This window comes from Eptatretus burgeri, chromosome 3, assembly GCF_056783735.1.
Source record: "Eptatretus burgeri isolate ZD-2024b chromosome 3, Ebu_testis_v1, whole genome shotgun sequence".
Taxonomy (NCBI): Eukaryota; Metazoa; Chordata; class Myxini; order Myxiniformes; family Myxinidae; genus Eptatretus; species Eptatretus burgeri.
The window spans coordinates 130470654-130494806 of NC_140963.1; the positions used below are offsets into that span (position 1 = coordinate 130470654).

General features: G+C 42.9%; 1 protein-coding gene across 5 annotated transcripts in view; it reads right to left on the bottom strand.

The window, feature by feature from the left end:
- The window catches only part of LOC147030971 (LIM and SH3 domain protein 1-like), a 214670-nt gene that overhangs the window by 145545 nt on the left and 44972 nt on the right, over positions 1 to 24153 (bottom strand). For all 5 annotated transcript variants that reach the window (XM_085875598.1, XM_085875601.1, XM_085875602.1 and 2 more), the window contains exon 2: positions 7827 to 7921. In XM_085875598.1, the coding sequence (XP_085731724.1) occupies positions 7827 to 7882 (56 nt within the window). In that variant the 5' untranslated portion in view covers positions 7883 to 7921. The remainder of the gene's footprint in view (positions 1 to 7826; positions 7922 to 24153) is intronic.

The following is a 24153-nucleotide window of genomic DNA, read 5'->3' on the forward strand; positions in this document are numbered from 1 at the left end:
CAAGCCGGTCGGCGACGAGGGATCCGCGAGGATCGAAGCGCTGGATACGATGCTTTTCATTCTGACCGATCCACCGACGAAGATTCATTGCCAAGACGTATTGGTTCACATACAATTGTTCCTCTGCCTGGCAAGATTTTTCCGATTGCGTATTTTGCCAACTGGCACTCCTCATAAAAAAATGACGGTAAATAGACACCCTATTTTTGAAGGACCACCATTTGAAAAATAAAACCTAAATAAAAAAATCGGCTCGAGTAAATTAGGGACGAATTAAGTAAAAAATAAAATGTGTCATTATTTTTGTTGACAATACCTAAGATGACGGCAAACAGAGTGGATGTCAGAACAACAAAACGTAACGGAGAGAGAGAGAGAGAGAGAGAGAGAGAGAGAGAGAGAGAGAGAGAGAGAGAGAGAGAGAGAGAGAGAGAGAGAGAGAGAGAGAGAGAGAGAGAGAGAGAGAGAGAGAGAGGTGAAAAGAGAGGTGAAGAGAGAGGTGAAGAGAGAGGTGGAGAGAGAGGTGGAGAGAGAGGTGGAGAGAGAGGTGGAGAGAGAGGTGGAGAGAGAGGTGGAGAGAGAGGTGGAGAGAGAGGTGGAGAGAGAGGTGGAGAGAGAGGTGGAGAGAGAGAGAGGGAGAGAGAGAGAGAGGGAGAGAGAGAGAGGGAGAGAGAGAGAGGTGGAGAGAGAGGTGGAGAGAGAGAGAGGGAGAGAGAGAGAGAGAGAGAAAGAGGGAGAGAGAGAGAGAGAGAGAGAGAGAGAGAGAGAGAGAGAGAGAGGGAGAGAGAGACAGAGAGGGAGAGACAGAGAGAGAGGGACAGAGAGAGAGAGAGAGAGAGAGACAGAGAGAGACAGAGAGAGAGAGAGAGAGAGAGAGAGAGAGAGAGAGAGAGAGAGAGAGAGAGAGAGAGAGAGAGAGAGAATAACCATAAACAGAACAACAGATGTTCAGGGAAATACGAACCAGACCATCGGTAGCGCGAGAAGACTTCCTGGTCGGTTGTTTTTGATGAACCTGGCGGTGTAGCGGACGATAACATAACGAGGAGTGTAGAATTTTTTTTTTTGAAGATGTTTTTGAAATTCCACATAACTTGACTCATACCATATTATTAGAAATCCACAAAGACAGAAATGCCGGGGATTCCATTTATTTTGGATCCTTTTCACTTTGGTCAATAACGTTTGGATCGAGGAGAGATCGAAGGTGGAACGACGGTGTAGTTCCTTACAAACACAGTATACACACATTAAAGGACGGTAAATGGACACCCTATTTTTGAAGGACTACCATTTGAAAAATAAAACCTAAATCAAAAATCGGCTCGATTAAAATTTTCTAAATATCTCGAAGTCTTTAATTTCAAAATATCGTTTCTCCAAATTCAAAACTGTAGGACAAGTATTGAAAATAGTGAACGTGCGGTTTTTCGGCCGCTGCATAGCAACGAGTGGTTGCTTAAAAGCGAAACTCAAATGCGCACATTCCCAGGCCATATGGCACCTGTTTGCCAAGTTTCATCGAAATCGGTTTGCTGGTTTGTGCTATGGAGCCTCGCGTTGCAGACACACACACACACACACACACACACACACACACACACACACACACACACACACACACACACACACACACACACACACACACACACACACGGAAAACCCGACAATAAGGGATATCTAGCGAATCCAAAAATACTCTATTTCAATGGATTTAAAAGAATATTTAAATAAATAAACAGCTCATTTCATATGGCGGCCATTTTGAAATTCAAAATGACCTTATAATTATTTTAAATATGCATACAAGAAATCGTTATGTCTCTCCTATTCATGTTCACTCATATGGGATAAAATTTTGATATAATTTTAAAAATATGAGCAATAATTGTATTCATTGAAGAAAAAAAAGCAGGATCATGGCAGCCATTTTGGAATTCAAAATGGCCGCCATTTGACAGCTCCAAAATTGGCAACATCCATTTTCCTGTTCCTAGACATATGTAGAACATATCTAAATAGGTGGCAACTTCTCATCATGAAAGTCCTATGGGCCCATTGTCTAGGACCACTTGCCCCCCCCCCCCCCCACTATACAGTGATCTGAACATGTTTCATTACTTGCAAAATTGGTCAGTCGATTTTGTTTTTCTGTCTGTCTGTCTGTTTGTTTGTCTGTTTGTCAATCGCCTACAGGTCACAATTTTAAACTGATCTTCACGAAACTTCACCAAGCTGAGGAGTAGTCTCAACTGAGAAGCCGACTGATTTTGAGTTCAAAGGTCAAAAGTCATCTTGAGGTGAAACTTCTAAAATCATCAATTTTCAACTGAAAAGTCGTCAATTTACATCCTATTAACTGGGAAGTTGAGCAAGATTTGCATAGTCCATCACTGGATTGGGAAAACAACGATTTTTGAGGTGAAAAGATCAAAGGTCAAACTTCTAAAATCATCAATTTCAATATAAAAAATGATCAATTTTTCATCCGATTTTCATCATCCGATTGACCTGAACTTTGATTAAGATTTTCAATTTTAATCTTAATGAAATGGACCATATGATGTATCCATGGCAACCTTTGAAGATGGTCGTGGATTTTGCAAGTATCGTGCTCTGCACAACATCTTTTTCTTGTTATCCAACCCCCGGAGGGAGGGAGTGGGATATTGTAATCGTCCGGTTTGTTTGTCTGTTTGTTTGTTTGTCTGTCTGTCTGTTAGCAACTTTACGGCAAAACAGCTTTAGCAAACACTATCAAATTTAATCCACAGGTGGGCAATGAATCTTGGACGACCCCATTAACTTTTGGGTCCAATTGGATCAAAGGTTAAGGTCAAGGTCATGAAAAGATCAAAATCGTTTTTCACTCATAACTTCGTCAAAAATGGTTTAATTGACTTCAAACTAAGACTAAAATATTCCTTATTATATTCCTTATAATCAGCATTCAGGTTAAGGATGTATCAAATTTAAATTTGATCCCAAAATAACTTTATGCCTGAATTTATTTTATTTATTCGTATGCACCCTGTGGCTGCTTGGTTGCATCATTTTCTGGTTGTGCAGCTGATGTAATGCCCCTGTTACCAGCACGCTGGTTCTCATTTTTCCAACCTCAGAAGGATGACAGGCTGAGTCAACCCGACTTGGTGTTGATTCAATGATCCAACAGGAGCTTGAACTCAAAACCCTATGATCTTAAACCAAGCACCTTAACCATTAAGGTAACAACAGGCCTATCTGCACATGTGAGTTTATTAGATCAAAATCATTCAAATGGTTCCCCATCCATTCCATAATTAATGATTCAAACACCTTCCTTGCAACGAACAAATCTGGAGTTACCCAATTATTCTCTGGATTCTTTCTTAAATAACGGTACTACATTTGTTACTCTCCAATCCTCCAGTACCTGTCATGACTACAAGGAGTTGTTAAACATATCTGTTAACACCATGCTTATCTGCTCTGCCACCTCCCACAATACTCTTGGATGCATATGATCTGCCCCACAGCTCCATCATACATCTAAGTTTTCTGAACTGTTTCTTAACTTCCTCTACTTTCACTTGAATTTCCTCTTCAAGAAGCCCTTGCTCATATTTGAGATGGATACTTTCAGCGATTTGAAGTCCCCCTAACTGTTCTTGTGTAAATGTATGAAAATAAAAACGATCTAATAAGCTGTTTCACCATCATTGTCCACCAGGTACACAGAGACATGACAGAAGTAAATATACACCTTAAATTTATTCATTTAATCTGTATAAAGCAAGTTTTACTCAATGATTTGCACTAATATTCAACTATTTATTTGCAGAAACGAGTTCCTGGGTCTTGTACGACAATTAACTATGCCTTGAACCCAGGAAGCACAAAAACTTTCTGATTTTCAAAGAGGACGAATTGTTGGCCAATTGGAAGGTGGAGTCAGCCAGCATCAGATGAGTCCCAATTTGCTCAATTTTCTGACAGTGGATGTGTATGGGTCTGGAGACTTTCCAGTCAAGAGTTCTCTTTGAACCGATTGCAGCCAACTGTCAAACGTGGTGGTTTTTCAGTGATGATGTGGGGAGCAATCTAGAGTGCTGGTCGGTCAGATCTTGTGGAGTGTGTTGGCAACATCAACTCTACGATACACATTTCTATCCTTGAGGATGGACTTCTCCCAGTCTTCTCCACTGGTCAGAAAATCAAAAACAACACACTGTTCATGGAAGATGGAGCTCCATGCCACACTCCAGAAATGACCAAAGAATGGCAGGACAGAAATGGGGTCAAGCGACTTCCATGGCCAAGTCAGTCTCCTGACATGAATCCCATTGAACACCTGTGGGCCATTTGGATCGAGCTGTGCGGAAAGAGTCCAGGAAACTAACATCACGGGCAAAATTGCTCAACCTTTTGCATGAAGTCTGGACACAAATCCCACAAGAGAAAATTCCGGAACTCGTTAGTTCTTTGCCTGAAAGAGTAAAAGCATTGAAATCTGCAAATGGCAAGTCTACCAAATGCTCGTGTATGTATGAAAATGGATCAAATGTTCTTCAAATGTTCAATTAATAAATTGTTTTAAAATCATGTTGGCTATTTACTTCTGTCATGTCTCTGGATTGCTCCAACATAACAGTCGTCGTTTCGTATGCAGCCTGTGGCTGCTTAGCAGCAGCATTTCTAGAAGTGTGGTTGTGCTGCTGATGCAGTTCCCCTGTTACCAGTAAGCTGCATGGTACTCATTTTGCTGATAGACTCATGACAGACCGAGTCAATCCTCAAGACCCTGAGATCTTGAGCCAGCCACTTTAACTATAAAAAGCCAACACCAGGCTAACATCACAATAAAAGACATGTATTAGCCTGAGCTGCATGTAAAACAACATAATAAGGGACAAAGTATGAAAATAAGTATTCAAGGCCATTTCATCTTACCCACCAGATCATCTTCTTCTATATAACAATAAGAAAAAGTGCTCAGTTCACCAAAATAAACTCCCTCTCCCACTGCCTTTCGCCCACTGCAACCCATTCCGATGGACCGTGGTCCCCAGTCACAATGGAGAACGATATTTCGATTTTGTGTGGCGGTTGTCTTCGTTGGTGATCTTCTACAATCTACTATAAACACACACTTCCTCAGGTAGTGGCTCGGGAGTGGGGGTTCTTTTCTCCAGGACAAGTTGGACAACTTCCGGGAGTTTGATTTATTATTTAGCGATAACATCCAGTTTTCAAGTTATTCTGTCCAAAAAGGTTTATTCTATTAATGTCTCTGTATCATACTTTCACAATAAAATTTCTTTCAATTATTTTATCATGAATAGCTCTCAAATTTCAAATTACCTTATTCAAAGTATCTGATCACCTTGATTTTCAATGGGTGACTGCTAGTACTTAAATAATACAGGGTGACCACCTGTAATGTCTTAAGTTTCGAGCATTCATCCTTCGTCAGAGAAGAAGGGCTCTTTTTCTGCCCTTTTACTTCTGATGAATGTCTGAGATTCAAAATGTCAGCCGCATCTTGCTCCCTCCAGCAGGTTTCAGTTAAAACTAGAAGGGCACTCGGTGAAGCACATACCTCCATCACATAATGCCTGATCCACGAGAACATAACGGGCCCAATAAATTTTTGAAATATCATGCTGTACAATACCATCTCGTTTTTGGCCCAACCTCTCAATAATGAAGAATCACTTTAAAAATTAAATAATTCTCGTATCCAGATCCAGATCCAGATCTTCACCAAAATCGAATCAATTCGTCCTTGTCACACACCCAATCTGTCCACCAAGATTCGTCTGAACCCGTCCATGACTTTGTGAGATATCGTGCCATTTATCGGTTTCACCTGATCTCTTAATGATGAAGAATCACTTAAAAATGATCAGATCTGGATCCTGATTCGGATCTTCAGCAAAATTCAATCACTTCTTCTTTGTCACACACGCAATGTGTCCACAAAGTTTCATTCAAATCCGTCCACAGCTTTTTTTAGATATCCTGCACACAAACAAACAGACAAACAAGCAGTCATAGACTGGTACTTACGAAATCATCAACTTGACCTCTGACCTTGTCGAATAAAAGCTGTCTCAAGAGAAGGTAGCGATGCAAACCAGAAGTTTCTACGATGATTCTGTACCAAACCTCTCATAAAACATCCGATTTATATGAAAACTTCGACAACTGAGTGTTAAGCATACGTAACCGTTATCAAAATTGAAGACAGGATTGAAATTGACTTTAAAACGAGCGCGTAATGCTGTGTGTTACAATCCCCCTCATTAGCATAATCTTCAGTTCAGCCTCAGATACGACACCCGACATAAATCTCATAAAACATCCGATTTTTTTACCAGAATTTGGACAACCGAGTATTAAGCATACTTAGCCATTACCAAAAGTGAAAACAGGATTGAAATTGACTTTAAAACGAGCGCGTAATGCCATGTGTTACAATCCCCCTCATTAGCATAATCTTCAGTTCAGCCTCAGACATGACACCTGACATAAATCTCAGAAAACATCCGATTTGTACCAGAATTTCAACAACCGAGTGTTAAGCATACTTCACCGTTAGCAAAAGTGAAAACAGAATTGCGATCCGAGTTAAAACGAACTCGTAACATCGACCGAAGCAAAAATCTCCATTTCTCCACGCAATTATTTAATATTATTTTATCAAAGTCACAAAACCGTAATATTCGGCCATCTACCAACAATCTTTACATAATCCGACGGCTTAGCGAGTCAGGCATGCGACGATAACCTTTATTGGGATAAAAAATGACTTTTAAACACGATCTTTATCGAAAACACCATCAGCGGACACGCAAAACCTTTAAGTGACTCAACGCCGTGTCTGCTCGAGCGCGCTGCACCACGTGACGAGCCGTGACGCGGCGAGTGAAATATTTTTTATACAATCTTAAAACGTCTCCAAAACATCCGATTTTTACCAGACTTTCGACAACCGAGTGTTAAGCGTCCTAAGCGATCGCAAAAACCGAAGACAAAATTAAAATCGAAGTTAAAATGAACTCGTAACGTCGACCGAAGCAAAAATACTCCATTTCTCCACATGAATTTACGGAATTATGTTTGACCTCACTGTGACCTTGACCTTTGACCGATTTTGACCAAAATCTAATCAGCGCTAGCCATCACCCTCCTGAAACAGGTGGTGTAATTTGACATTGGTAGCTTCTTCCGTTCTCGAGTTATCATGTCTACAAACAAACACACAAACACACAAACACACACACAAACAGAGGACGGAAGTCATCAATATACTTCCAAAATCTTTAGATTTCGTAAGTAACAAACAGACAGAAAGGGGTGAAAACATAACCTCCTTCACCTTCGGGGGTGGAGTTAATAAATCCATTGTTTATCACCAGACTTGGTGATGTAATGGTTGGAGGGTCTGCCTACTGAGTTTCGGAGGTCTGCTAAAGACTAAATATGGTCCGTTCTGCTTTCTTGCTTGACGCTCAGTATTTAAAAAGGATAGAGCATGGATAAATAACCACAGGTTGACAACCATAGCACAGACTTGATGGTTGAAGTTCCTTCTCAGGGAACTCATATTTATTGGTAACTCATGGGACTGACAAGCCTTCACAACAGACAAGTATTCCATTGTTATCATGAATGGTATTGAATGTACCCAAGAATTATAGCATTGTTTTCACAATCACAAATGTTATAAGTTTCCTTCAAAAATAAGAAAAAAAATTCTGTAAGATGCAGTTAAGCAAAGAACATGTGGAGTGCACAGTACATATGAAAATCAAATTTCAGTGTATGCAAGCCACACTCACGCGCTGCAATAAGGCTTCTTGTTGTATCCCTTGTAATTTTTCATGTTCAATGTCATCCTGCAGACCTCGCAGTGAAAGCAAGCCTTGTGCCATGTCTGCAAGTAGCACAATGAAAAAAATGCATGGATCTTAAGGACATATAACATTGTATTTTGCTTTTATGATTTTTTTATATATCAATTTTTAAATATTATATAACACCGTGGTTTTTTCTCTGCTGATCATTACCCCGTGCACGCTAAGCGAAAAGCAGAGTTAAGTAATAGGTTCACTTCTGTCCGTCAGTCCTCAAGTGTCAGTTTATGATAGAAGAACAACTTTATTTCAATTGATTGTTATATTTTAAACATATGAATTGGAACACGAATCAGAAAAAATAAACCTGTAGTTTAACGGGTACTTTGGCTCTGAATTTGGCCCGATCGCACGTGTGCAGAGAGGAGATATAATTTTTTTCACTCTGGCTGTCTGACAGTCAAACAAAATCGAAAATCATTCCAAACAGGAAACTTACTGTTTTTAAACACATTATAAAGGATACAAACAACAGGCATGAAGAACTAATGCAATGTCTTCGGTAAGGTGGTGTAATAGCCACTGCGTCAATAGCAGTTAACTTCCAGAATTAATTTCTTTATTATATAACCTTTACAATCTTTATTTCATTTCAATTTACTTACAGACTTGAACACTGTAGAACACAAATTGCCTTTTATTGCTTCCAAAAACCTCCAGTGTCGCAGGACTTGGATAAATGTTATATAAGGTGGTGTACAAGACACTGCGTCAATGGTACTAAACTTCTGGAATTTTTTTATACGAGTTTTTTATAATCATTCTTTTATTTCAATTGAATTATATATTTGACAACTGTGTGGTGTAAGGTGTTGTATGGAACTCTATAGTTTGGCCTTCAGTTAATTGAAGGAAATGAAAGTAATATTAATTGTCTCATGATGTCAGTACTAATTAGCATAATTGCTGCAATAAAATGAATTCATTGAGACAACATTATGGAGAAAATAAGTCGAGAAAAAAAATTAGCATTCAGTTTGCATCTGTGAGGTTGTGCTATGATTCCGATCCTGGCCAAGTCATATCAAAGATTTTTAAAATGGTTCATGCTTCCACACTCAGCATATAGAGGATAGAGCATGGACAAGCTCCATGGGTAATTGGGTGGCGATGGAGGGAGTCTCCTTGATATGCTTCGTTGACTGCAGATAGAAAAGCAACACAAGATAGTGTCACCGGCATCTAGAGACCCCTGGGAAGCTATGTCATTGCATGTCATTGCCCCCCCCCCCCTCCCCGAAGATCACCAGCTGTGTTTGTCTGAAGTCCAGTCCAGTTGTCTAACTGTATGCCTACAGCAGCTCCTCTATGAGTCTTCGAATCTGTTTAAAAAGGAAATAATAAAAACGTTGCAATAATTTTAGTCATCAAGCTTCATGATTCGAAATATTCCGCAGGAAAATCCATTCTACTTTACAGGCTAGTGTTAATGGTGGAGGCCCATGTTCTTGACAAGGTGTCGGGCTGCTCACGACAAGTTGCGAACGTTTCTGTGAATAAGACCCAATCCTGTCGAGGTTGCGAGGTACGGCTGGTATTGCAGGATGTGGAAATGTCCCCTGAGCAGCTGTGGGAATCAAACACACCTGGTGGGGGTTATGTAACAAGGCTTGAAAGACTTCACCCCCACTCCACCATCAGGATGCTCACGATGTAAAGTGGGTCGTGAAAACAAATTGAAGAGATTGGTAAAAATAATGAAATGAAAATGCTCACTTATCAGCAAATCCACCTGTATTTTATTTGCTCTTCGTGGTGCGAAACAACACAGGGCTGGAATTTTTTTCAGCCTTTATATTTGTCGCAGCATTGAATATCGGGTGGCAGTTAGTGGTGAATTGTGAAATGTGGACCTGTGCTACGGACTGATTGTGCCTCAGGCATGGGTTGGTCCACATATTGCAATGCAGAAACACGAGAATATCTCCCATTTTTTTATTGGCTGGAGAGCGAGGCTCATTTGGAAACTACGAACATGAAAGTGTTGTCACATTCACAACATCAAGAGGTATTTCAAGGGTATGTGGGTGCCTATTCCATACCTCATTGGTCGAATTTGGGGAACTCACGCAAGCTACACAATGACTCGAAGTAATACATTTCACACTCCTATAAAAGGAGTTTGGGGGTGGAGGGGGGCTGGGGGTGTCGCTGTACTGCCCCCTGCAGGTTTGAGCAGGAATATATAATTTATTAATGGTGTCAGCGCTAACTTTCCTACTCTTAACAAAGAACACGCTGATGGGATCTTTAACATCCTCCAACCGATGCTGGAAGACGGGCTGCCAACTTCAATGCCCATCCGAAGAGGGACGCGCACACACTGATGCCTTGCTCTGCTTCCGAAACACCAGGATGACAGTTTATGGCTGCATCAAAATTCAAACCCAGGCCAGAGTGCTCAGAGACCAATGTGCATTCACACCTCCAGGCTATCCTGACAGGCAGTCACCTTGCCTGCAACAATCTTACTCTGTTCCTACCTGTGAAAGCAGATTGTTTTGCAAAATGTCAAAAATGAAGGCGTGTGGCCCACCTTCTTTGTTACCGACCTGGAATGTCAAAAGAATGTGCCATCACCTAACTCAGCACAGCTCAATACCTAACTCAATGAAATCTATGAAAGGCAGAGCATTGTGTAAACTTGCAACAACGTGATGAACATAAAATTATATTGGTCAAAGCAAGGTCAGAACATTCATTTCATTTTTCTTTTAAGGAATATTTCATAATTTAAATATAGTATCTTCAACAAAATTTACAGATCAACCAGTTAACCATTGCTATGGAGCTCCCAAAAGGACATTCAGCCTCTGAAAGGTCCAGTCATGCATCCAGTTGATTGGTCGTGTTGTTGTAGGAAAAGCCATCTGAGCCTACTTGCCCACTCCGGAGGATGTTGTTCCGACAGAAATAACGCTTCTCTGATAACCATAAGGTTTATTACCCTCGCCGAAGGATTCGGAGAGGGTATTGCTTTTGGGCCCGTTTTATTTGTCTGTCTGTCTGTCTGTCTGTCTGTCTGTCTGTTTGTTTTTCCGCACAGAACTTTCATGTTTTTCTCCGCAACTGGTTGTCGGATTGAGACGAAATTTTCCCCATTGGTGCGACTACTGTTTTAATTATGTAGAATGTTAATTATGCGACTACTGTAGAATGTTTCAATGATAATTATGACGTCATAGTTCACGTGATGTGGCAGCCATTTTGGAAAAATGGAAAAACTTTGAAACCTCTGCATCTCTGAAACCGCACCAAGGAAAAAATTTAAACTTGGCACATCGCAAGTACGCCTCATGGGGAACGAGTGATTTCTTTGTGACTTCATAGTTGCCCTCGTTATGACGTCATAATTGCATATGTAAAATACCACATCCAATCAGTATGAAAATTGTTGAGGCTCATCTAGGGATAAAATGGTTCACAGAAAAAAACAATCATGATGTCATCGGTCACGTGATTTGGCACCCTTGTGTTTTTTTTGTAAACCTTCAAAAATCTTCTTCTCTGAAATGGCTGAACAGATTGAGGTGAAACTTTACATGTATAACCGCCTGTCCATGAGGAACAAAAGGTTCGCACATATGATGTCATTGGTCACATGGTGTGGCAGCCATATTGGATTTACCCTCAAACCTATCAAAAAAAATACACCACTCAAAAGAAGTCCTGGCGAGGATTTGCAATCTCTGATTACTTCCAAAATGATGCAATACCACCAAGAAAAAGAGCAAAGAAAAGCATAACAGGATTGTTCATGAAACTCATGGGAAGAGGACTGGATGGATCATTGATCATGATTATATTTATGGAGACATTTATTAATGACAGACTATGCCAACTTCGAGCTAAATTTAATCTTTCCATCGCACTCTCAGTCATTCGGCACTAATAGTAAATGCTGAGCTTCTTCTGAGCAGATGCCTTTCATTCTGACGGCTCAGTGAATGCAACTGGAAGTTGCAGCAGCAGTAAGAGGTAAATGCTGGTTCTGATGGTACCTTATGTGGACGTAAAAGTGTGTGTTACTGCGCTAACCCATAGTCCTGTCTAATTTTCAGTGTCTAAACATGTAATTTGCCTAAAAGGCTCAGGTCCTCAAACGTAGTCTTCCAATCCAAACAGTTACACCCCAACCTTACAGACTCCTTCATGGATTATGTTCATTTCTTACCTGCAAAAGCAAAAAAACAAAAACAAATGTTGCTGGCATTTTTACTTCAGATCGGAAAAAAAACACTCCTTCATTCACTCCTTGCACAAGCACGTGATGGGAAATATCTGCCTGAGAATAAAAATGTCCACGTGCTGGAGCTTGGAGTCTTTTGGTCTACTGATCTTATTTGTGTAAAGGATGAATAACTGCCTGAGGATCGGTCTGCTCTCACCTGTTTGGTACAAAATTCCAGCCAAACAATTGCATAAGTTCCGCATGTCAGCCATGAGCTTAGCAGAGCTACAGCCCCCAACTTCCCAGTGGGATTGTACTGCAGCCAATACCAGGAAGAGAATTTAATAATCAATTTTATAGACCAGTCCACCCCAGAGAAGGAACATCCACAAAGAGAGACTGGTCTATAAAATTGAAACTTTAGTCATTCGAGGCTTTTAAATTGTTGTTCCTGGCTGCTTCCAGCCTTCTTCCATGTTTTTTGGCCTACTCAACCATGTCCTGGCTTTGAACAGGCCGCAGCAATTGCTTCATGATAACTGTTGCTTTTTCACTTTCCTCACTCATATTGTTGAATGCCTGATCATCATAGTTATGCATCGCCAGGTAAATTGCAATGCTTATAAATGCCCGGAGACGCCAGCATTCATGGCTTTATTTCATTTCCACACATGCAATAACCTCGAGAATCTCTTTAAAATAAGCTGAATTACAACATTTAAGCTCCAGAATTGAACTTAGCAGCGGTTCCAACTGCTAAAAAAAGTGTTCATTTGTCCAATTCGGACATATTAGATATTTTAGGTATCTCTGGGAGGTGTATTGTTTAATATGACAGTTCGGTGATTGCTAATCGCATGCCAAGCAAGCCATTCCTTATCAACCATTTCGTTGGAGTGCTTAAATCACTTAGCGAGCACTCTACAATATTTGCACTGTCACTGAATACTGTATATCGATCGACTTGAACAAAATTCAGGGGCCACTCGCCTGTGATGGCCCTGCGTTATTCTGCGGTCACTTTGGCATACATAAATACAAATGAAAAACAATGAAATGTTTTGTTAACATTATGGCAGGATAGCTGAGAGGTATGGACACTCATTCTAAGCTGTCTGGCCTGGATTCGAATCCCAACCCAGCTATACATTGTCATCCCGGTGTTTCACAGGCAGGATGATTCATCAATGTGTGTGCTGTTAAACTGGACATCGCATCTGCCAGAATCCCCCCTCTCCTCCCATCCCCTCCACCCCCCACACTTCCCATCTCTCTTGCCTCTCCCTCTGCTCCTCCCCCTCCCCCACCCCCTCTCTCCCACTCTCTCCCCCCCTCCCTCTCTCTGCCCTCAAATGTATCTGGACGATGGTTATGCCCAGGGATGGTGGTTATCTCCGCACGTATCCAAATGGTGGTTATCTCCATACTTGGCTGGACAGTGGTTAATTCCGGATGGACCCTCTCCTCACACTGCCTTACCTTACCCTTCCCTCACACTGCATTACCTTACCCTTCCCTCACACTGCCTTACCTTACCCTTCCCTCACACTGCCTTAACTTACCCTTCCCTCACACTGATTTACCTTGACCTCCCCATATGCTGCCTTCTCTTGCCCACCCCCCCTGATGCTGCCTTCCCTTTCCGCACCCTTTTTGCTCTCTCTCTGCCACTCCTCCTTACCCCCCCCCCCCAACTGCTCTTCACTTCCCCACCTCTCCTCACTCCTCCACTCCTCTCTCTCCCACCCTCTCATTTCTCCCCCCAATCCCCTTAATTCGTATACTTGTTGCCTGGACAGTGGTTATGTCCAGATGGACCCTCCTCTCACACTGCCTTCCCTTGCCCTCCCTTCACACTGCCTTCCTTTCCCCCACCCCTCCTCACTCTCCTCGCTCCACAAACCCTCCTCGCTTCCTCCTCCTTCCTCACTCCCCCACCCCTCTCTCTCCCATCCTCTCATTTCCCCCCCCCCCCAATCCCCTTCATTAGTATACTTGTTGCCTGGACGGTGGTTATGTCCAGATGGACCCTCCTCTCACACAGCCTTAGCTTATCCTCCCCTCATGCTGCCTTCCCTTGCCCTCCCTTCATACTGCCGTCCTTTCCCCCACTCCTCCTCCCTCCCCAAACCCTCCTCGCTCCCCAAACCCTCCTCGCTCCCCATCCTTCCTCACTTCCCACTCCTTCCTCACTCCCATGCCCCTCCTCACTCTCTCCTCCTTCCTCATTCCCTCACCCCTCCTCAGTCTCCCTACTTCCTCTCTCCATCCTCCCGCCCTCCCCTCCTTACTCCACCCCCTTAATATTCCCATCAGCAAAGCGATGGCTTGTATTTACAAGTAATAAATAAATGGATAGATCTCGCGGTCAAAAGACAAACAAATGAGGGAGCACACATACTTAATACACAAATGAGACTATAGAACCTAATGCCAGCTGTGGTGCCAAAATACCAGACTCTCCCAATGAAGGGTAAAACAGGCGCGAACTTATGTCGGCACGAGTTGATCTTCGGTCCACTACAATGGCACCATCGAGGCTGGTTATCATTGCTCTAAAGCTTTCACCCACACAAGGCATCCTCTTGGTGCTCCGAAAAGATAATAGTCTGTTGGTGCTAGATCTGGACTGTATGGCAGGTGTAGTGGTGCAGACCACTCCAGTGTGGGAAGTTTGTGTGGGACCATGCATTATCATGTTACAGGCTGCCACAACACACCTTTTTTGTCCATGTCAGGTCAGACTCAACGCAAACGCATCTACAGTTTCATTAGGGTCTCTATGTAGGTCTCTGAGTATATAGTCTGTCCTGTGTGCATGATGGCCACCAGGATAGCTTCTTTCAAATCCAAGAAGACAGTAGCCATCACTTTTCCCACAGAAAGAACAACCTTAAACTACTTTTTCTGTGGGGAGTTTAGGTGGTGCCACTCCAGTGATTGTAACTTCATTGCTTGTTCAAAGTTCATCACCTGTGACAATGTGCCATAGAAATGCCTCCCCTCTGCGTCAAAGAGTCCAAGCAACTTAGAGCAAATGTCCTTTTATTTGGCATCAGTTGTCAAGGCACCATGGTTCACTGAAGCTTGTGGCGAGGCATTTGTCCTGAAACAACTTGCCTTTGCTTCAGGGAAAGCAAACCCAACTGAGGGTCATCTCAGTTCCTCCCAGAAAGCTCGGAACAAGTGTGTATCTACGCTCAGGAGAACCAGAAAACAACATCTTTCTAAACTTAAGTCTGAAGTCTCAAAGCTCTCTCCCTCCTCCAAATCCTGGTGGTGTCGAATCAAATCTGTTTCTGGTGTATGTTCCCCCTCCATCGCCTCCCTTACCTCAAATGGCCGCACTGCTGACACAGCACGTGAAAAAGCTAAATGCCTCAACTCGGAGTTTGCAGCTAAATCTTGTGTCCAAAACCCATCGCTTTCTGTACCCACATTACGCAGTCAAACCCAACTGTCCCTGGACTCTGTGTCCTTTTCTCCTAACAAGGTGGAGAGCTTGCTGTCAAACCTCGACTCAGATTCTGCAACCGGTCCAGACGGCATCAGCCCACGTGTCCCAAAAACCTGCTCTTCTGCTCTTGCTCACCCTCTCACTGTTCTATTCACCCTCTCATTTGCTCAAGGTCATCTGCCATCTGCATGGAAATCAGCAAACATTACTGCCATGCATAAAAAGGTGTAAAAACAGATCCCTGCAACGACAGACCAATCAGCCTTCTCCCAATCATCAGCAAGGTTATGGAATCCATCATCGCTTCAGACATTAAATCCTTCCTCTTCTCCAATGGCTTGATTTCCGATCATCAATTTGGTTTCAGACCAGGTCACTCTACCATGGATATGTTGATTCTGCTCTCCCAACAATGGATGGAGGTCCTCAATGCCAGACAGGAAATCCGAGCCGTATCCCTGGACATATCACGTGCTTTTGACACAGTCTGGCACCCTGCCCTACTCACCAAACTCTCTTCCCATGGTATTCAAGGCCATCTCCACTCATGGCTCGCAGACTTCCTCTCCTGTCACAGTCAACGTGTGGCCCTAAATGGAGGTCTCTCATCTCCTCTTCCTGTTCAGGCTGGAGTTCCTCAAGGCAGTGTTCTGGGCCTTGTTCTTTTTTTGGTTTTCATCAATGATCTCTCCGACTCTCTGGAAAATCCTCTTTATCTCTTTGCTGATGACTCCACCCTCTGCCGTACCATCTGCCATCCCTCAGACCGGCAAGCCACAGCTTCTTCGCTCTGCAGATCTGGGTAAAATCATAAACTAGTCCAACACATGGAACATGTCTTTCAATCCTGACAAATCTCACACTCTCACTATGTCTCTCCAAAAGGACTGTTTGGACCCCCATCTACTTTTTTAAACAATCCTTTGGAAGAAGTCCTTTCATTCGAGCTTCTGGGTTTCATTATCTGCCATGATCTTTCCTGGGAATGCCACATTTCCAACCTGGCCTCCAAAGCCAGTCTCCGACTGGGAATCCTCCATCGTGCAAAGTCCTTCCTCGGCCCACCTGAGCTCCTGACCATATACAAAGCTTTCATCCGCAGCCTGATGGAGTACTGCTCTCCCCTCTGGGCTGGTGCTCCTGCTTCTCACCTTTCTCGGCTTCACGCTGTGGAAACCAAGGCGTTTAGGATCATTGGTATCTTCCACGATGAGGTTGAGTCTTTGGGCCTCTCACTGCAGGAAGGTTGGTCGTCTTTCTGTCTTCTACCATCTCCTCTCTGGTCTCGCCCCCTCCCCGCTTTGTCTGCGATAGGTCCCCCCCCTCCATATTTCCGCAGGGCGCTCAAGGTCCGCCATCAACCTCCTTCTGGTAAAACTACCAAAATTACGAATCACTGCTCATCTTCACTCTTTCATTCCTCTTTTTCCCACCTTTGTAATAAACTCCCACACTCTATTCAATCTCATTCTTCCCTTCAGGCCTTCAAAACAGCCGTTCACCATGACCTTTTATCATCCCCCATCCAAATCCTCGATCTTTTCTACCCCCGATAATCCACCCAAACCCACCTCCTTCAAATTCCCTGCTTTCCTTCCTGAAAGTCCCTGTAATGTCCATCTTGTATTCCCCATGTTCCCCGCCCCATCCCTCTCCCTTCCACAGATCTCCTGATGTCCCTGTTCCCCACTGTTTTGTCCTTCCCACTCCCTCCCCTCTTGTCTCATAGACCCCCTTGCTGTATGTTGTGTGTTAGCTCTCACACGAGCCTCGACAAGGTATACAAAAAACAAACAAACCCATTTTGCACAAACCTTGGAATACCCCAAACTGTTGATTGTTGTAATCACACAGGCTGCACTAATTCCCAAATCCTACGATAGGTGACTGGAGGTAATGTGTCGAACCTGCTGAATCATGTCGACAATGCGTTGGATGATGCAGAAACAACTTTCCATTTTGGAAATGAGATTGGCTTTTGCATATTCCATGTGTTGAAATGAGCCTCAACTCGAGAATAGTTCACAACTTCGTCGATGAAAAGCTTCGTGTAAATAAAGACTGAGATAAAATCTGACATACTTTCTTGCCAGGTGATATATATATATATATATATATATATATATATATATATATATATATATATATATATATATATATATATATATATATATATATATATATATATATACACTGCTTCTAACTTTAATCTCATGGTGCATCACGAAAAGTGGTATTAACAAGGTTACATATTGTGAAATGATCATGGAGGTGAGTGCAGTGCACAACGAAAATACCATGCAGTAAAATATGAAAGTGCGTGAAGGGGAAGAAAACAGATGAAGGGGTAAGGGCCGGTATTACACTGACAAGTAGTAATATTGATTGATGCATTCTTACTATAATTCACAGACCATTTTTTGTGTGTGCGTGTGTGTGCGTGTGTGCGTGTGTATGTGTGTGTGTGTGTGTGTTTTTGCATGTGTGTGCGTGTATGTGTGTGCTTGTGCATATATATATATATATCTCTCTCTCTCTCTCTCTCTCTCTCTCTCTCTCTCTCTCTCTCTCTCTCTCTCTCTCTCTCTCTCTCTCTCTCTCTCTCTCTCTCTCTCTCTCTCTCTCTCTCTCTCTCTCTCTCTCTCTCTCTCTCTCTCTCTCTCTCTCTCCCCCTCCCTCTCCCTGCATGTATCTGGACAGTGGTTATGCCCGGATGGTGGTCATCTCCGCAATATCCAAACAGTGGTTATTATCCAAACATTTGAGCTTTTGTCATCAAATTTTTAACAAACATTTATTTTGAGCATAGACAAAAATAATTAATAATTGGGTCAAAAAGTTAAAGGGTAAAATCAGAGTAACTATAAATAGCCTTTATTAGCCCCACCACAGCACAGCTGCACCAGACCGTGGGTTTTTTCACCTTAGAAACAAGTTATAGGAATGTGGTTGCTTGGGGAAAAGCCTACAACATGGAGGCCCCTCTCTGTAAACTGTATATTTCTCGGCAGGGAAAACGATCAAAAGTGTTCAGGGCTTCTTTGGTCAATGCTGAGAATGATAATGAAAATAATAATGAAAATGGTAGTGATAATGATCATGGTTGATAATGATAATGGAACATATTAATAACTAGCAAATATAGCCGGCGTTGCATGGGAAGAGAAACGTGAATAAGTAACACTTTGTTGCCAATCGCAAAGATTGATTAATCGATTGGCTGATTGGAGCTCTGTTTCAATTTCCGCATGCGCCAGTCCCCGAATACATCTGACGAAGAAGACGTCTGAATACAAATGGCTTTACATTTTGAATGTGGACGGGCTTTCCATTTTGCATTTTATCTTGATCTTCCTCTTGATGTGTTGTTGTATATCATTCGTAATTCAGCATCAAAAAACCTGTCATGAATATCCCATGAACAATGTCCCCCACCTCGCTCCTTACTCCACCTGGTTTTATTTTTTTCCCCCAAAGCGCATGTGGACGGGCTTTGCGGGGACAGGACAGGTGTTCGCTTTCTAGTTTTATATAAACCCAAACCGGCATCACCTCAACTCATCATTTAAACCATTCACCACCCCCCCCCCAGCTCCCCTGCTCCTTTCTCAATCTACAGAACTCTCCTGCCCCTCCCCCCTTGCCTCACTGGCTCTCCTGCCCCCCTCCGCCACCCCTAAGCAGGCAAAACTATATGCTGCCTTGGTACATAATGGTGGGGATTAATTTACCAATGCAATGGCATTTAAACAATAAAAGCGAATATTGACTGAGGCTTGCCAATGAGGGGTGTGCGGGAGAAGAGAAAGAGGACAATTTTAGATGTGTGACGAGTGCTTTAACCTCAGCATTGCCCAGGTAAAAAAGGAAATTGTAATACCGTCTGCCACCACCACCAGGTGGCGCAAAACGGTACACATTTACATCGATAATTTATTCCCCCTCATGACTCCACACCACCACGCCACCATGTGAGGAAGGGCCACATAGCCACTGCTACCCCTCACACAAAGTTGTATCTGTACCCCAAGTTTGGAGTTTGTAACTTCAAAGATGTGGCCGTACATAGAAGAGAGGCAGAGAAAGAGAAAAAGGCAGATTTTTGCCTTTTATAGGTAGCGATAACAACGATAGTGATAATGGTACATAATGATAACGTCATATAATAATCGGGATAATGATTATGATAATGGTACATAATAATAATGATAACGGAACACAACAAGAATGATGATGACAACAATGATACATCATGATAATGAAAATGATTGTCCATCCAGGGCATACCATTTTTACTATTTGAGCTTTCGTCATCAAATCTTCAACATACCCTTATTCAGAGAATATGTAGAACACGAATTAATAAATAAATAAAATAAAAAAATACATATTGTTATTAACTGTTGTCATTGTAAAGCTTAGTTCGAGTACAAAGCAGACGAGGACGGGCATTGCGTTTTGAGATGCTTTCCAGTTAATGGTTGTGTGCAAAAGGCAGCGTTACCTCGTCTAATCAGGTCATGAAAACAGAAGGATGCATCTTGGGATCACATGATGAGGCACACCCACTAGCAGAGCAGTTAATGCAACAAATGAGTTTCTTGATGAAATCGTCACCCTCAATGAAACAAAACCAATGTACTCTGCTTCTGTAAAACCATATTCTCAGTGTCAATAAAATCCTGCATTGAGTAACGTTTACAAATGACTTGCTCTTATTTGAAAGTCCACACAACACGAGCACATTTTGAAACGTCCACATCTGCTTTTGGCAAACCGCGTGTTTTTTGAATATCAAGGGATCAGAGTATGGAGTTGGGAAATGTTTCTGCCTTGTGATCAAAGACCATCCGCTCCCACGACCTTTACAATGACATCATAAACCAGGGAAGCTGTTTAACAGTTATTACATTGTTCGTGGGATATTCTGCTTGAATGTTCTGCTTGCCAGTGCATCACAACCTCCAAGGAGTGCAGCAGTTGTCAACTGCTGTGATGGATTAAATGGACGCCTGCAACGCAGTGGGAGTTGTCCAACAAATCTAACAGGATAATGTGAACATAAACACCACCACCCCTTTTTTATAGTGTGACCTACATAGAGTAGCTTGTACATACAGTGTATTGAATATACAACTAGAATGGCACTCGTTAGAGTGCATACCTTCCCCAGGCTGATTAGTTTACGTTTTGTATCCCACGCATAGGCCAGATCTGAATTCGGACCTGAAATAAAATTTAATCGACTTGTTCTTGTCACCTAACAAACTCATCCACCAAGTTTCATCCGAATCTGTGCATAATTTTTGAGATATCCTGCTATATGTGTTTTTTAGGCTTACTGCTCAATGGTGAAAAAAAAATCACTTAAAAAATTATTGGATCTGGATTCAGATCTTCACCAAAATCTAATCGTTTTGTCCATGTCACATACACAAGCTCTCCACCAAGTTTCGTCCGAATCCGTCCACAACTTTTTGAGATACCCTGTTCACAAACAATAAAAACATAACCTCCATCTACTTTCGGTGGCGGAGGTAACAAAGGCGTTAGGAGAACATTATGATAAAGTACTTTTGGTTTTAAGTGATTTTAAAAGAGATCTTACAAGAACTACACTGAAGTAATCTTTATTGTGAACAATAAAGCTTTCCATTTCAAACTTTCCAGCTTTCCATTCCCCATTATCGTGAAGCTTTCTATTTCAAACTCCAAATCTGACATTAAATCCTTTCTGACAGATATTAAGGTGTATCAGCATGTGAAAAGGGAAGAAAATAGGGCAAAACAGATAAGATGAAGAAGATAGGTCATTGTGACCTGATTAGTAAAATAGATCAAAGGTCGGATCCATCATTAAATCGGGCAGCATGACCTAGTTTGCAAGAGGGAAGACGGCCAGATCCAACCTAATTCCTTTCCTTTGGGGAGGAAATTATGGTGCAGTGGGGAAACCTACAGGTTCACGTGGTGGGGCTTTACTCGGCTCGCTGGTGGAAAGGGTGGGCAAGTGGCACCAACGCTGGTCGAGCCATTTGGTATTTATTGGTTCCTCTCAAATGTCAATTTCCCCCATTCTGTCCTTACCAGTGTGAGGCACTCATTGTATGGTGTGAAGGTGATGATCTAATATTACCCGAGTGCACAATGAAAACGTCTTTTTCAATTTACTTTTAGTATCGCTGCAGTGGTCCTCATGACCAATTTCCTCACTGCATAACATGCTGATCATATCCTATGAATTTGGGCATGATCCTGATATATTCTCCTGAACTTGGTGCTCCAGTACAGTTAGCTGGCTGGGTAACGTGGTCCCATCAAAGGTCTCCTCCCATGCCTCTATCTTCCTGTGGCATGCGTGACCTTGGCCTAACCTGGAGCATCTCTCCATGCTCCCTAATCGTGTGACACCTCCTGGCTCCCACTGTGGGGCTCTCTCTGCCACCCACCGTGCTCTAATGGCACCAACACGCTGTCGCCCCACTCGTTTAGGCACCTCGGTCCTCAATGCGAACTAATTTTCCCTCTTAGCATCTTTGATGGCTCTCAGCCACTCAGGAGACTCCAAGGCTAGGTTCCTTCAATAATTGCTCTCCTCCTAACTCTCCGGCCACACTTTCAGCCCACAAGAACCCATTGGCACACCCACTATGAATTGCACTACCAATTTGCCATGCCCAGTGACCAATAGCTTTGCAACTTCAATTATCCAAATACTCCAACCCCTATCTCATCTACACTAATTGAAGGCTCCTCCAGTAGGAGGCATTACTCTCAGCATATTTATTCACACAACTCACTCCCCGCACCATGCACACCTAAAATTTGGCCCACCATTCACATTTTTCCACTCACTGCATAGAAGCACATTTTCCCTCTCTTGTCCCACTCATCCCAAATCTACCTGAGCAAGAAGTGGGAGAAGGAGGAAGGCACACCCGAATGCTATAGTGATCAGATGAAAAACCAATTGAAACCATTTTAATTTCCCCAACTAAAATTTCACACACTTTTCTCAAATTTACGAAGACACCAATGATCTCATCCAACTTTAATATCAAACTGAAATGGTTCCGCATCTTGTCTGCTCTCTACCACCCATCAGTCCACTTACACTGCCCTATGTTACCTCAGAGGCCTCTATAGTCCTGAGATTTGCTGGCTCGCTTGGCTCTTGCCTCCTTTTGCTCCTATGTGGGTCCTGAGTCTGATCGTAATGCCCATACAGGCCCCCACCTTTCCTCCATGGCTCATGGACCAAGCGGAGCCACCTCTACCTGCCCACTCCTTTCCTCCTTGGCCTTTGCCAAGCCTGGGGTGGCCGCAGATGCCGGCTGAGCCTCCACCTTTCCTTGCTTCTCAGCCAAGGTAAGCAGTCTCCATTGCTATGGGTTTCTGCCCTGCTTAACATCGATATTATCCGTCCTTAATCTGGCTGGCGGCTTTGTTTCTCTTTCCTACTACTCAGCCTTAGATAGTGTGCATAACATGACACAAACTCCACTCACTTGGGTACACAATGCACGTGCACATGCACACACGCCCCTTTACTCAGGTGTTCCCTACCTGGCTACACTCCTCTGCACCATGCATGTGTGCTCCACTATGTGGCACCCCGTGGTCTGCAATGCTACCAATCGCTATGGGTACTACTATGCCCTCCAAGGACTTTATCTTGACCTCCATGGGCTCTGAACTGGTGTCTTTGGGCTCAACCTGCCTCTTATGGGCTCGAGCCATGGGGTCTATTCTCATTCTCATTCTCATTCTCTCTCTCTCTCTCTCTCTCTCTCTCTCTCTCTCTCTCTCTCTCTCTCTCTCTCTCTCTCTCTCTCTCTCTCTCTCTCTCTCTCTCTCTCTCTCTCTCTCTCTCTCTCTCTCTCTCTCTCTCTCTCTCTCTCTCTCTCTCTCTCTCTCTCTCTCTCTCTCTCTCTCACCACAGGGTCTCTGCTCCCACTTGCCACGGGGTCAAATCCTTTAGTAGCCACAGGATCCGTTCTGTCTACCATGGGGTCTAACCTGTCCACTGCAGGAGTCCCTCCTCCACTACTTACCACTTGAGCCAAGCTCGCCTCTCCTCTCAACGGCACATTGACCTCCATCATTTCACACATACAGATGCTTTGGTATTCCATGTTTGCTGCCATTTCCTGCCAGAGCCCATATTACACCCATCCTGCTGTTCGGGGCTGGGCTGTTTGGTCAGGTCAGGCTGCTGAGTGGTAACTTTCCTTCACCCTTTCGTGGCCAATCTACCTCCATCTCCATCGATGTCCCTGTGACATCCATGAAATGCACATCCTCTTTTGGGCCATGTTCATCCTTTTGTTAGTTTGCCATAGCATTTTGATTTTATTGAAAACGAACACAATTATCCCTAAAAAAAAAAGACTGGTTTATAAAACAAATTTAATGCCAAATCATGCTCGATGTAGAATCCAGGTTACCACCACCAAATTGAAATTTTAATGAGAGGAACAATCCCACTCGCTGACTATGAGATTTTTAACGGACTCGGTCTCTATAATGGGTGACATGAGACCTCTTGAGATGAACTCCCAATACCCAAGACACCGAGCTGAGTGATGCCGAAGAGCAATGTGGTTTTAACTAATGGTGCCTCA